The sequence below is a fragment of the Papilio machaon genome, chromosome 12 (assembly GCF_912999745.1).
Source record: "Papilio machaon chromosome 12, ilPapMach1.1, whole genome shotgun sequence".
Taxonomy (NCBI): Eukaryota; Metazoa; Arthropoda; class Insecta; order Lepidoptera; family Papilionidae; genus Papilio; species Papilio machaon.
The window spans coordinates 6,266,750-6,280,942 of record NC_059997.1 but is presented as its reverse complement, the minus strand read 5'-3'; the positions used below and the strand labels follow the sequence as shown (position 1 = coordinate 6,280,942).

At 40.5% G+C, this 14,193-nt stretch overlaps 1 protein-coding gene across 6 annotated transcripts in view; it reads left to right on the top strand.

Annotated features, from left to right (window-relative positions):
* Positions 1 to 14,193, top strand: part of LOC106718315 (supervillin) — a 145,026-nt gene extending 130,833 nt beyond the window's left edge. For 3 of the 6 annotated variants that reach the window (XM_045680377.1, XM_045680378.1, XM_045680379.1), the window contains 12 exons: positions 2,902 to 3,009; positions 6,845 to 7,050; positions 7,247 to 7,413; positions 7,643 to 7,811; positions 8,231 to 8,382; positions 8,939 to 9,096; positions 9,260 to 9,372; positions 9,644 to 11,316; positions 11,403 to 11,501; positions 11,957 to 12,168; positions 12,469 to 12,630; positions 12,972 to 14,188. In XM_045680377.1, the coding sequence (XP_045536333.1) occupies positions 2,902 to 3,009; positions 6,845 to 7,050; positions 7,247 to 7,413; positions 7,643 to 7,811; positions 8,231 to 8,382; positions 8,939 to 9,096; positions 9,260 to 9,372; positions 9,644 to 11,316; positions 11,403 to 11,501; positions 11,957 to 12,168; positions 12,469 to 12,630; positions 12,972 to 13,058 (3,306 nt within the window). In that variant the 3' untranslated portion in view covers positions 13,059 to 14,188. Of the gene's footprint in view, positions 1 to 2,901; positions 3,010 to 6,844; positions 7,051 to 7,246; positions 7,414 to 7,642; positions 7,812 to 8,230; positions 8,383 to 8,938; positions 9,097 to 9,259; positions 9,373 to 9,643; positions 11,317 to 11,402; positions 11,502 to 11,956; positions 12,169 to 12,468; positions 12,631 to 12,971 lie in introns of all 6 variants that reach the window. The other 3 variants (XM_045680375.1, XM_045680374.1, XM_045680376.1) reach the window with 2 other exon arrangements.

The following is a 14,193-nucleotide window of genomic DNA, read 5'->3' as shown; positions in this document are numbered from 1 at the left end:
TCACACGCCTTTGTCTCGCTTTCCCCCTCCACTTTTTCAATTCCCATTGTAAGTACAGAACTCGTCAAACCTGTGTTTTATTTAGTTACGTTCCCTCTAGTACGCGCAATGTAATCGGAACAATAACAATGTGTGATATTTAACAGTGTGAAAATATTGTGTTGTTCAAATGAAACGCAACAGCTTCAGGGATCTCAGTGGCAACCAGTGATGTTATTCTAATCAGTGATGATTGGACTTGTGCACAAAATGATTTATGAAATTATTATCGGTGTTGGAGTGGTGTTGTTCCTTCTTTGGAAATATTTTCCGAAGCGAAAGATTCAACATGATGTTGTTGATGCAAGACGAAATGAAAAAGAATGTTCAACTACTGTAGGAGATGAGCAAACAACTGACACAGTAACTTTAGTTCCAAATGAAACAGCAACAGTCGTAGAAGTCAATTCACACGATGTTGGTTTAGTCGAAGAGATTTTTCCTCAAACGTCCATAGTAAATATTGCCAAGCCAGAAGAAGACAAGGAGGAAAATTTTCAAAATATTAAGTTTCATAAACGAGTTAGTCCGCCAAAGGAACGACTAGCAGAGTTCTTGGAAAAAACAATTCTAAACGATGATAAGTTACAATCGATTATCCAAAACTTATCCTTAGATAAAACTGAATTTAAAACAGAAAAAATATTACCTTTAAACTCTATAAGAGATGACACTTTAAATAACAAATTTAATGCTTTCCAAAATACTGCAGAGAAACCTGCTACTAATGGTTTCATTGTAAATTCTGTTAAAGAAACAGAAAGTAATCAAAATGATCTTGATGTGACGTTAAATAATAATAACAATATCGAATACAAGCCTTATTTAAGACGACTCCAAACACAACCTGCGGGACTTAATTTTGGTTCTGTTATTGGAGAGCTAAGAAGTAAAACGAGGTGCACGAACGGAGCTGTTAAGCCTGTGTTCAAGAAATTCGAAACTGACTCAGTGGATAATGCACAGGTTAGCATGTTTTACCACAAAAATTCGAATGTTATGCGTTAATTAAATATTTTTAGGTTTTTATTGCCCTTCTGATGCATTGGTGATAATGTTCTCCTCGCCTGTAATCATTATTTTTACATCCCGATATAAAAATGCTTAACTTATTAACTATTTTTTTTATTAAACTTAATCCGTATTGTTCAATACTCTATTGCACTGTTATGACATTCATTTTTTATACAAGCTTATATTATAAAAGATCTTGTTGAGATCACAAGGGCGGAAGCTGTCTTATATTGAAATGCTAGTATTAAAGGTGATATACAAACAAAACAATGTTCATTGTTAGACCCCTGTTGTTAGTAAACCGATGATCTAATATCGATAAGATGCAGTTACGTCAAAATGAACTGTCACCTTTGAAACATGATCACAGTTTCTTGAACATAATAATACTATGAACTCATAATTCTATATAACAAATCCGCAGTCACCAACGAATTCTCTATCATTGACCTTCCTGCTTTTAACATCGATTATACGTCACAGAATAAAGCTTCACCTTCCTTATTTATGTGAAATTGCGTATAAAAGCTAATAGTACTTTCAAAAATATTTTAAAAAATCAAATAATATAGTAGACATGATGCCCTAGTTGAGGCTGACAATGTTATATTATCTACATATTAAAGGTGTAAATGCTCTTCTTTCCGATGACCTGAATGACCCTCGTGTGCACCTGCACAAATATCTTCAACGCAAAACTCAATGGCTATTTTGAAAACAATTTTGCAATGAAATCATAATAAAACATGTCTCGTCAATGGAGCGAAATAAAATATTTTTGATATGTATTTCATTGTTATTATTTCAGTTACACAGTGACATGTAGACTTTTAAATATTTAGTTTACATGTTGTGTCTTAAAAAGGCGCAGATGATATTGTAGGGTATGTTATAATAACCGTCAGAACGTGAGATGGACGTTTATTCTTATACTAATGTTTCGGCCGTAGTAGCCCAAGATTACAGAAAACTTCGAACTGGGTATAAATCATGTCAAAAAACTTCGACATGATTGGTGCCCAGTACCGTGACATACTGGTTGACAATTGTAACATTATACTCACAAGATCATGTCACAGTATCGCTGAATCAGGCGTTGTGCATGATTAATCAACGCAGAAGGACAAAGATTATGTTTCGACCTGTATTGTGTATGATGCTGCCAAATGCTGCTGATTTAAAATGCAATGTGCCAACTGCTATCACTTGTTGATATCACTTAAAGAATCTTCAATAAGCTCATGTTGTCACTAAATGACATCAACTGCATATAATTTAATTGCGACATGAGTATTGCAATCTATTTCATTCAAACTATCAAAGCAAATTCTTGGGAAATACAAGCTCTTAAGTTTATTAGCTATGAAAATGTATTAACGTATACGCGGTATAAATAAATGTAACGTAGATGTCCACTGCTGTGGCACTTGACTTATTAGAATTTGTCATCCCTTTCGTTCTCTTTGACAAAAATGAGTCTACAATATGTTTTAATACAAGTGACACAGCAGTCGAATTCAGCGGTAAGAAACGTTTACAGACTTACTATACAGACATGTTAAACATTTGAAAATTATGAATTTGTTTATACAAGTTCAATTACATCTTACGCATGGAAGTTTTCCGAATAAATTATGGTTAATCAGAAAAATACCAAACAGATCTTTGGCCACTGGCCATGGAATTTTGGACGTGATTCCAACTTCTACATTAGTTTGCTAAAATAAACATAGAGCTAACACTTAGCATGTTGACAAGACACACTCTTGAAAATATTTTGCTATACAAGCAGTGTCTCTGGCATGACAGTCGAGCAGTTATTTAATGTAATGTTATTTCTTGTTACAGGAATCTCTTAATTCAGTGGATGACAAAAAGAAAGTGCACATAGATGAGAATGAATTGGGCCCCAACATCTTGGCTGATAGAAGAAACAAATTAGAAACCGCTGCACAAGTAAGTTCAAATCTCTATGTATTCAATATAAATTGTTGCAATTGTCACACTAACTTAAGAGTCGATTTGTGGTCGCTAAGGGCTTACTTCTACACTATTAAGAATCTACTACAAATCTTTAAGAGACAGTCGAACAATTAAATGACTTTGAGCCCGACAATAATTAAATTAACAAAATAGTGTGACGTAGTAAATGTGAAGCAACACAATTATGTAGATGTCGATTATATTGAGTCAATTAATATCTGACCACAAATTAAAATGACGTTCGTGCCTTGTATTTGTGTGTTTTTTCTTTTTTGTATTTCTTTGTGTGGTAATAAATGTTCCATCTTTCTTTCTTTCAAATACATTGCATACGTAAAACAATAACTATAAAATTATGAAATAACAGCCGCCAGTTTAGTTTATTATGCTCTTACCAGAATTCTGTCTCCTGAGTAGACATATTATTTACAAGCGGGTGAATGTCCTTTATTATCTTCGGAGTATAAATCAAAGCTACAATAAATTCACCTGACGCTATTATAGACGCCTACGTTCTTACTGATGTGTTAATATGATTTATTTATTTTAAGAAAATTTATTTAAATTCTGTAGCTTTAACACTTTCAGTGCATTACGATTTTTACATATTAAAATGAACTCGCAGAGTAATATCGATGGCGTTGGATGTGTTAACGCAATTTGTTTTAAAGCCAAACTCATTCCTAAATGAACTGCGAACGATGAATTTCATATGAATAAGATATTCTTTGATTCGGTGTCGATGAACTAATAACGCCCTTTCGACGAAGAGTAACCACATACGATAAAGAATTCGTTTTTATCTGTCACATTTCTCTTTATGCATGCGGTAATCGCCTTTGGAAATTCTTTGTGATGATGTTCAGAATTTTATATAAATGAAATTATGCTGTTTCAAAATATGCTCCCTGGCATTTTTCCATTTCTATCAGCGATCATATCTAAATTCACTCCTATCATACAATCCATACTTTACGCCTTCCTCTTCTCTTTGTAGCCATCCAAATTTAATCTTTTTACTTGTCTATATGCCCTTTTCTCTCTACATGTCATGTCCATATTACGCTATCCTAAAATAGATACATAACTTGTTTAGTTTGTAATATTAGTACTGTATTCCGCAATCGTTTCCTCCAACCATCAATAGATGTCGCTGCCGGCAAATTAAAATGCGCTGGCGATCTGGTGAATGCAAAATTTCTCACCTGTTATCATTTTTATATCGTTGTAGTTGGTCTTTCAAAGTGTTAAATAAAGTTAATTGTGATATGTGTGTGTATGTGAATCCCTAAGTAGTTTTATGTTCATAACTGGTATGTACTATAATGTGACTTTGCAGATAGGGATATTGTCGCATACATAAGCATTCTCTATTACGTTGTTATGATTGATTGTTAGCACACAGAAGTATGTTTCGTGCGCTATCTTATCATGTTTATTGCAAATAAGTAAAGGCCTTCAACAGTTGTAATTGCAAACTGCATACAATCGAGATCAGATGACCCAGATGCCTTGGGGTCCGATAAACACCAGCCGCGAATTCATGATGAGAAATAAAGTCGAGGGTTCGCTAGTTGAAAGAGAAACGCAGCAACACCGAAACTAGATTTTTGTGAGTGTTTAACTCTAGATTTTACGGATCAAATCAAGAATGTAAGCTATTGCATATATATGTGACTACGCAAAATATGTTATACCTACACATTATCAAGTTATTTTTCGCAATGCTTGCGGTCTCTGGTTGTGGTCATTTTACACTATTTGCATACAAAGACGATTGAGTCAAGATAATACAACTAAGTATAAGAAATACTTGATGGATATGTTCTATTAGATATTTCTCATCGCCTTGAAATTAAATCCTCATTGACTAAGGTCTTAATAACTTCAATTCAATTCACATACAAAGCGTAGTTGTGATTATAGACCTAAACGGTTGACTTCGTCTTAATACTTTTGCTTATAGTTTGGTTCAATTTTTATATTTATCTTATACTGTGGGACTGTGTACACGTGTACCTTTATTTCCTTTACGATATAGTTGGTCAGATCTAGCCATGAGTAACGCCGGTCCATAAAAGCAATATAGTTAAAGCAACTGTGACAGCAATATTGAAATGCTTTACCGTCGGAATGTCACTTAAATCAATGCTCGACCTTTTAGCGGGTTCTCCTTTCCAATACTGAATGTTATACAATGTAAAAATGTACTTTATTCAGATGTAATAAGATTTAAATTACATATTTGGATGATATCCTTAAAGTGTTTCTAAAGGCAATTTCAAATATCAGGGTTTTTTTTTATTATTTTAACGCTAATTGGTCAACCTTCCTGTAAACTGCATCAGAGGTAAAGTTGAAGTTGGTATGAGTAATTTCAATCCAATGAGTCACTGACCGCGATGTGTAATTCAATAAATTGAAATGGTTATTAGGATTTTGTTTTGTCTGTCATTATTTTATTATATTCTCCATGATTTGTTATGGTGAAGTGAAACAAAGGTCCCGAGTCTGCCGTCTTTATGTTGTATATAATGATGTAAAAGTTACCTTTACTGTACAATGTTATAATAAAGACCTTAGGTGTGCAAATCTCATGCTACATACAGGATATAATATAATTAATTTAATATAAAAAAAAGACAAAAATGTTTTATTCTCCTTGTCTTTGATACTTTATGTGAATAGTTCATTTCGTAATTTTTGACATGGCATTAAGTGTTGATAAATGATACTATATACTTACTTAATACTTATCTTACTTATAACTTGATAGTATAATTTTATAAATGCGAAAGTTTGAAAGCTTGGATTGTTGTTTGTTAGAAGGCTCAACGGATCTCGCTGAAATTTGACTTAGATGTAGAACATAGTCTGCAAGAACACATATTAATTACATTAAGCGAACGTTATATTATATACGCAAGACAGTCACTTTAGCGCTAGTGACAAACCACTGCGGTTTGTATAGCGTCAAATATGTGTATTATTTTTTATTGTAAAATTGTATTAGTAATAAGATGAAAAAAGGATTTTTTTAATTTCGGGCGTACGGAGTCGTGGGCAACAGTATAATGTTTATGACAACTGAGCAAAGTGATGTGTTGCGGTTTGTTTGATATAGGCTACGATGTCAAGACTGAGGTCAGTTATAAATGTCATGACTTTTACTATGCAACGGGAGATTACAGCTCTGTTTTTACACGATCTAAAACCGAGATAATGATTTGCACGTGCATGAACATTTTATATCTATCTTGCATATAAAAAAAGCTTTTAAATTTGACCACTAAGCGTTTCTAAACCGGCAAAGATTGTGTGATTTAATAATATATATTGGTTTGATGTTGCCGTTTTCATCTAGTATTTGTAAAAAAAGCTTTTTGAGTTAGTCACGCACAATATCTGATTAAACGAGAGTGGAGTAATAAAATAAATGCATTAGACGTACAATGGTTCATTAAAAATTCTAAATATGGAGAGAGGGCGATGACAAGGAAGGCTTCTGCGGGAGATAATCTTTTAATACGTTTCCTTGTTACTGGTTTTGGTAGAGGCTATTAGTCACAACTGTGCGCGCTTTTGTTTTTATTTTGTGATTGTCCTTAAAAGGAACAGGTTCATGGCCAGTTTAATCTTCTTTATGTATTAACTAGTATAAATATGGACATTGGTACACTTGAGATTAAACCTATTTAACTATGTATATGAAATGTTATAATATGATGTCTGTCGAAATCCTACCATCTGAATAAATTTTTGATATGGTATACCAACATATTGTATGATTTACCTTTGTGTGCATCAGGGTTGGCGCAAACGGGTGCCGCAGAGCGATGCGTCGTTGTTCACGGTGGCGGGCCGGCTGGAGCGGGACAAGGTGGCCACGCCGCCCGCCGCACCACCCGCGCCTCCCGTGCCGCAGATCGCACCCGGCACACCCACCGCACCCACCACACCCGTCGCACCCGCCGCACCCGTCACACCCGGCATTCCGGCGCCCAATAAGTTTAGGTCAGTTGTGTACACTACTAAGAGACGACGTCCATGTCTATATTATGTGGTGGTCGTTACAGTTTTTATGATTTCAGTGTAATGTAATTAAATTTCAACTTTCAATAACATTAAATAGTTAGCAACAAATTCCATTGTAGGTTACACTTAATTTGTTTAATGTTTAACAAATTATGATGTCGATTCTTACGATCAGATCTCGCAAAGCGGTGGCGTCGCCGACGAACGGGTTTGCTAGTGGGCCGCTGAGGTCGGCCTCGTGTGCGGTGGTGCAGGCGAGCGCAGAAGCGCCGCCGCCCCGCGACCGCGAGCCCTTCAAGCGCAGTCATTCCGTCAGCGAGAGCATCAGCAGGCTAGATGAGAGTTAGTCTTCAATAGTTTTATGCTTTAACGCTTGAAAGTTTCAGGGTTGGCACCGTAATTTTTTTATAACACCACCAAAATGTGTTTAAATAATAATCCTCACGCATAAAACACTACTTTTGTGCCCGTCTGAGACATGTCAAAAAGCACAATTTTATCAAGTAGCCGACAGTTGACACGTTACGAAGAACTCCGGGAAAATAACTCTAAACTATTGATGCAATTCCAGGTGATGAATCTCCGGGTGCGGAGAAGTCTGGCAGTGCTGTGCGTATACCGAAGGCGGACGACGAAAGTTTCCAGGCGTTCTTCGCGCCGCTGCAGCAGAGCGCAGCGCCCGCTGACGCCGCGGACCTAGATCTGGACCTCGACGCAATCGACAGCGCCTCCAGGCAACTGTGAGTTATATATCAAGTAAAATTAGTTATATTAACTCTTGTACAATTTAACTTACTAGAATTAATAATACTCGTTATACATTGAAATAATAATTTTAAGAAGAAATTACGTGGAATATAAATAATAGAAAGAAATCAAACTGTATTGTAACGACTCCAGCTTTACTTACATCATTGTTAAAGTAAATCCTAGATAACTAGCAAATTCTTTATGCCATAAATAAAATATAAATGTGTTGGAAGTGTGTTCTTTTTACAAAGCAAATTATATTATCATTATTATTGAATGGATAGATGGAAGGATGGATGTTAATTAAGTAACTCTAGAACGGTTTTACGGATCTCGATGAAATGACAGAGACAGAACAGAGTGTGAAGGTATAGGAGTACATGAGAAGTATTGTGTGTGATGTGCGCAGTCTGTCGAGCGAGTGCGCGCGACGTGCGAAGCGCGAGCGGAGACGTGCGGCGTCGCGCAACCCGCTGCGGGCGCTGGCGGCGCGCACAGACCTGCGCCAGGAGTACCTCGCACAGCCCTGCACGCTGCGAGACCAGCTTATCAAGGAGAAGGGTCAGTCATACCTTTATATTTCATTATATACTTATAATTACATCAGTATGCGTCCCCACCGAGAAGCTCGGAACCTACCCTAAGTTAGGGGTGACTAGGCCATAGTGAACCACGCTGGCCCAGTGCGAGTTGGTTGACTTCACACATATCTTTGAACTTCTTCTCAGGGGTATGCAGGTTGCATCACAATGTTTTCCTTCGTCGTAAGAACGTCGAATAAATGTATTTAAATAAATCGAAAATCGAAAAACGTAGGTACATGGCGGGATTCGAACCCGTGACCTACATATTACTAGTCAAGTGCATAACCGGGCCAAAGCCATTGACTCTCTTCATTAAATTAATCAGTCACGTAAAATAAGATTTTATAATTTTTAGGTTCTCTATTGTATTTTAATAATGAAAAATGAAAATTTTTTTTAGTCCTCATTTATTTGCTGGACTTCTAATTCTATTTTTGATTTATAATGAAATATAACAATACATAGCCTATGTAATCTATTGTAACTTTCAAAATACAATAAAATTGGTACTTTATTTGTTATTTGTATTCCAGCGACAGCCAACTGTGGCTTAGCAGCGGAAGCGCTGGCCGCGCTCGCCAGCAAGGAGGACTTCTCCAGCGTGGCGCTGCGCAGTGCTGCCTCCAGCGCGCCCAGCCACGGCACCAAGCCCCTCATGCTGCTCCATGTCAAGGGCAGGAGACGAGTGCAGGTAATACACGGACATTTTCTCCATACATAAATTGCACTTTTTCAGTTGCCTCCGAAACCGTCAATTGACAGTATTTTTTGCAAAGTCGTTTAATGGTTACTTAAGCACTCACTTAGTATAGATTTCTTAACAGCAGCATTAATGTATAATAATTTGTTTTCAGACGAGACTAGTAGAGCCTGTACACTCGAACGTGAACCGCGGCGACTGTTTCCTGCTCGTCACACCCGACCAAGTGTTCTTGTATATTGGACTCTATGCTAATGTCATCGAGAGGTCAGTTTTGCTTGTGTTGTTAAATTGTATAACTAGCTGTCGCCTGCAATTCTGTCCGCGTGGATTAAAAAAAAAAACTTAATTAGTAGTTTTCGCCCAGGCTATGTTCTACATCTATGCCAAATCTCAACGAGATCCATGCAGCCGTTTTGGACTTACCTTTACAACATCCATCCATCCATTTATTCATCTAAACATTCACATTTATAATATTAGTAAGATTATTGTTTATCTGTGTTAAGCTTTAACCCATTTTTACCCCTATTTCCAGAAATCGAAGTACAGATATCGCATTGCATATCTTCAACACGAAAGATCTCGGCTGCAAGAACTCGACGGGCGTGATCAAGATCGACGAGCAGACCAAGAACTACTCCAACAAGCAGTGGATCCAATTCTGGTCACTTCTCGGCGTCTCCGAGGACGTGGAGAGCTACCGGCCCGCGGAGGCCGGACACGCGGACGAGGACGAGATATACGAGTCCTGCATCGTGCAGACCAACATGTGCTACGAAGTGATCGACGATGAGTTGGTGCCCATCAAGGAGTACTGGGGCCAGGTGCCGAGGATCGCCATGCTCAGCCTGTCCAAGATTATCGTCTTCGACTTCGGCTCCGAAATGTACATATGGTACGGAAAGAACGTACCCCTCGAGAGCAGACGTCGCGCAGCGCAGCTCGCACAGGAACTCTTCAACGACGGATACAACTACGAGGAGTGTCACGTCAACCCATTGAATGCCGCCGTCTACCAAGGCCTGAGGGACGACTCCGGCCCGCTCCTCAAGTCATCACAATCCAGACCCGAGTGGGCGATACTCTCCAAAGTTACGCAGCACATGGAAACCATATTATTCAAGGAGAAGTTCCTCGACTGGCCCGACTATACGAGAGTGATCAAGGTGAAGCCGCAGGAGAATAAATCGAACGGCGTCGAGATCAACCCCTGCGACGCCGAGGAGATGTGGTCCAACGAGTACCAGGAGCCCGATCTCGTGCTGGAGGGCTCCCACCTCGGTCGCGGCACTCACTACTACGACAAGGACTCCATGAGACACTACGACATCAAGACCAAGTCCGTATGCAAGTGGCTCATACAGGAGTACGACTACCAGAAAGTCGAGAACGATGCTGAAATCGGCGAGTTCTTCTCGGCAGACAGCTACATCATCAGGTGGGAGTACCAGATCACCGTCACCGGACGAGAACTGAACGGGAAACCTTCCAAGCACAATCTCACGGGAAGGGATCGATGCGCCTACTTCTGTTGGCAAGGGCGCGACGCTTCCTCCAACGAGAAGGGCGCCGCGGCCCTGCTGACCGTCGAGCTCGACAAGGAGCGAGGGCCGCAGGTGAGGGTGGCCCAGGGGGCGGAGCCGCCCGCATTCCTCAACCTCTTCCAGGGCAACTTGATAATCCACCAGGGCAAGAGGGGCACAGACAAGAGTCGGTACAAGTTGTTCGTGACGCGCGGCAACGTCGCCAACGAGGCCTATCTGCTGCAAGTGCCGTGCTCCGTGCGTCAGCTGCGCAGTCGAGGGTCGCTGCTGCTGGTCGACACGGAGAAGGGCGGCCTCTACATATGGCACGGCAGCAGGAGCCTCAAGCACACCAAGAGCGTCGCCATCGAGCTCGCCAACAAGCTGATCGCCCGCGAGTCGAACTACTTGTTCGGTGAGAACGCCTCGGACGTGAAGATAACGGAGGTGAAGGAGGGGGAGGAGCCGCGGGAGGTGCTGGAGGCGCTGGGCGGCGCCAACAAGCAGTACTACAGCTCGGTGCTAGCTGGAGGCGCGCCCGCAGACGTCACAATGCGCCTCTTCCACTTCACGGACCTGGGCGGTCAGTTCGAAGCCAACGAGGTCCTGTCGCCGCTGCGCCACGAGCACCTGGTGACACCCTTCCCTTTTGAACAAAAGGAGTTGTATTCGGCTTCGCAACCCGGTGAGTTTGTCAACCTATATTGTAAATGTTTCAACATTAAAATATAATATATGTGCATGTGTATGATGTGTGGTGTTGTGCTGCAGCACTGTTCCTGGTGGACGACGGGCAGACGGTGTGGCTGTGGCAGGGCTGGTGGCCGCGCGGTGAGGACGGCGAGCTCGAGCCGGCCGAGATCAATGCCGGTAAGCACTTCGTTTCGAGCAGTCTCTTTGTTGCCTTTTTTTTAATTACAAGGTGGCAAACGAGCAAGCGGCCACATGAATTCGCCGAAATGGCGAAGCGACCACTTCCCATAGACATTCGCAATTGCAGATACGTTGCCTTACCACCAATCGACGAAGGAGGAGACGCACAAAAAGAGAATATTTAGACCTTCCTATGCATCTACTCCTCCATCAAATCCACCTCCCCTTCCCATCGTTTCCTTATAAGAAAAAGGGTGGGAAGGGAAATATAACTAAAATTAGGCCTCCGGCACCACACTCATCAGACTGTATTTGGAATTACTTCCACTTGACGCCTGTCTTCTGTGTGGTCATGATATTTCACAGGGCGAGGCCAATTCGTGCAGTGATGTTGTTGTTGCTGACGTCTACCACTGGGACTCTGTATAATTAGTACGATTATATATTTTCAGGCGTGGGCGCGTTCGCAGCTCGTTGGCAGGCGCTGCGCGTGGCGGCGCTGCGCACGGCGCAGGCGTACGCGGCGTGCGCGGGGCGGAGCTCTGCGGGCGGGGGGCGGGGCGAGGACGTGCGCGTGGTGGCCGCCGGCCTGGAGCCCGCCGCCTTCGAGCACCTCTTCGACACCTGGCACGAGCACGACCAGGCCGCAGACGCCAACATAGCGGTCAGTATATATAACATAGATAACCCGCTTTTATATGCAAGCCTTCAGAATATTTCGCACACATATTTTTAGAACTGCGAAATAAGTTTGAACTGGTGGTGGTGACACTTTATATATTGTAAGGATCGTTCTTTTGTCGTTACTTGCTTTTGTAAGCAACGAAGTGGTGTTGGAATATAAAAAAATCAATTTTAGGTATGACCACATGTACAAAATACATTGATATAGTATAAAGCAGGTGTTGGTTGGCTTAAGGCACTGTATGTATACGGCACTGTGACGGGGCACTGTACATTTCAGCACGGGTACAAGGCGGGCGAGGCGCGGTCGGGGCGCTGCGAGGTGTCGCGGCTGGCCTCGTGCGACGCCCTCCTGCCCCTGCCCGAGTTGCAGCGTCGCCCGTTGCCCGACCACGTGGACCCACACCACCTCGAGCGGCATCTCGCCTCGCCCGACTTCATCGTGAGTAACACCCTGCAACATTGTAGCGCTGGATGCTGCAAACAGCGAACAAACGCCACGCCCCCAGTCTGCGCTCCGCCCACATGTCGCTGCATAATTTTTTTTACCTATTATCACAAAGCGGTGTACGGAAATACGCCACGTTACAACTCTTCAATCGTTGGAACATTTTGTTATTTTCAGCAGATCTCAATTGCATGGGTTCCCATTTTGTATATAATTATGATGGATTATTTTACAATTAGCACACTTTGTAAATTGCACCTTATATTTATGTATATTTATTCAAAAATCGTCTCATAATAATCAATGAATACAACTTTCTAATATTTTTTATGTAGGAGGCTTTCGGCATGACCAAAGAGGAGTTCGCAGCGCTACCCGCATGGAAGCAGACCAATATGAAGAAGGACGTCGGTCTGTTTTGACCCCCCGGCCAGCAAGCCCCCCGCACCCCCCGCGCCCCCCGCACCCCCCGCGCTGCATAAGCGTCCTCACTATCCCGTAGTTGATAAATTTTTTGTACAATCGCAGCTATTTCGTACTTTTTTACTGAATAAAGGATTTGATACAATTAGTGTTTAAGTGCGCACGCTTTAAATTTTATAGCTGAAACGTTTTGTACTAATTCTAATGTAACTATGTATTCGTTCTCGTGATATTTTGTCATTTAACCGCCGAAGGATTAATTTAAAGCGAAGTTTTTATAGCGAACACGGAATTGGAAGGAATTGCGCGAAGATATCCGATTGTTCCCGTCCGAAGCGTATATTTGTATATAGTTTTTTTATTTATTTTTTATTAAGTTCTTTCTCTTTGTAATCTTTATTAACTACCCCCTGGTTTTTGTATTAATTTGTAACATATTTTTTATAGGTTTCTAGTTTTATCTTTATGTTTTTAGCGTTACGGCGCAAGGACGGGATCGTTGGAGATAAATTGTTGGTGATATTTTCCCAATATTTTCGGTGTTGCCACACTTGTCCGTTTTTATGATTTATTGTACAACAGCTGTTGGCAACACCAAACTGGGATGCAATAGGGTTAACTAAATCTGGTCAAAGTATGATTGTTGTCTGTACGGTCAGCAAATAAGTTAAGATGGGTAAGAGATATTTGAAAATTTAAAATGAATTAATTTTTTTTAAATTAAACGCAACAGTGTATTGTTATCCGTACATCTAGATATAAACTAAATAAAAATTTTAGATTTTTTTTTAAATTCTGAACCAACTCTTTTGCTGACCTTACATCTCTAAGTATACAAAACAATAACTTCTACTGTTTTATACGCTTTAGGGTAGGGCTTTTATGTTCTGCGACTGAACATTTATACAAATCGTAAGGAATTTTAGTCTTTATTACCATTGCAGTTGGGTGTATTTTTGTTTACGTGTTTGTAAAAAATGTTGTCGCAGGGCTTCAGTATTTTAACACATCACATATCCTAACTCGTTAGCTACATGTAAAGTTCGTTTAGTTGATTGCGAACATTGGACGTAGTTATCAAATCTACTTGCTGTTTTTTTATGGATAATACTAGCTGTCGCCCGCGACTACGTC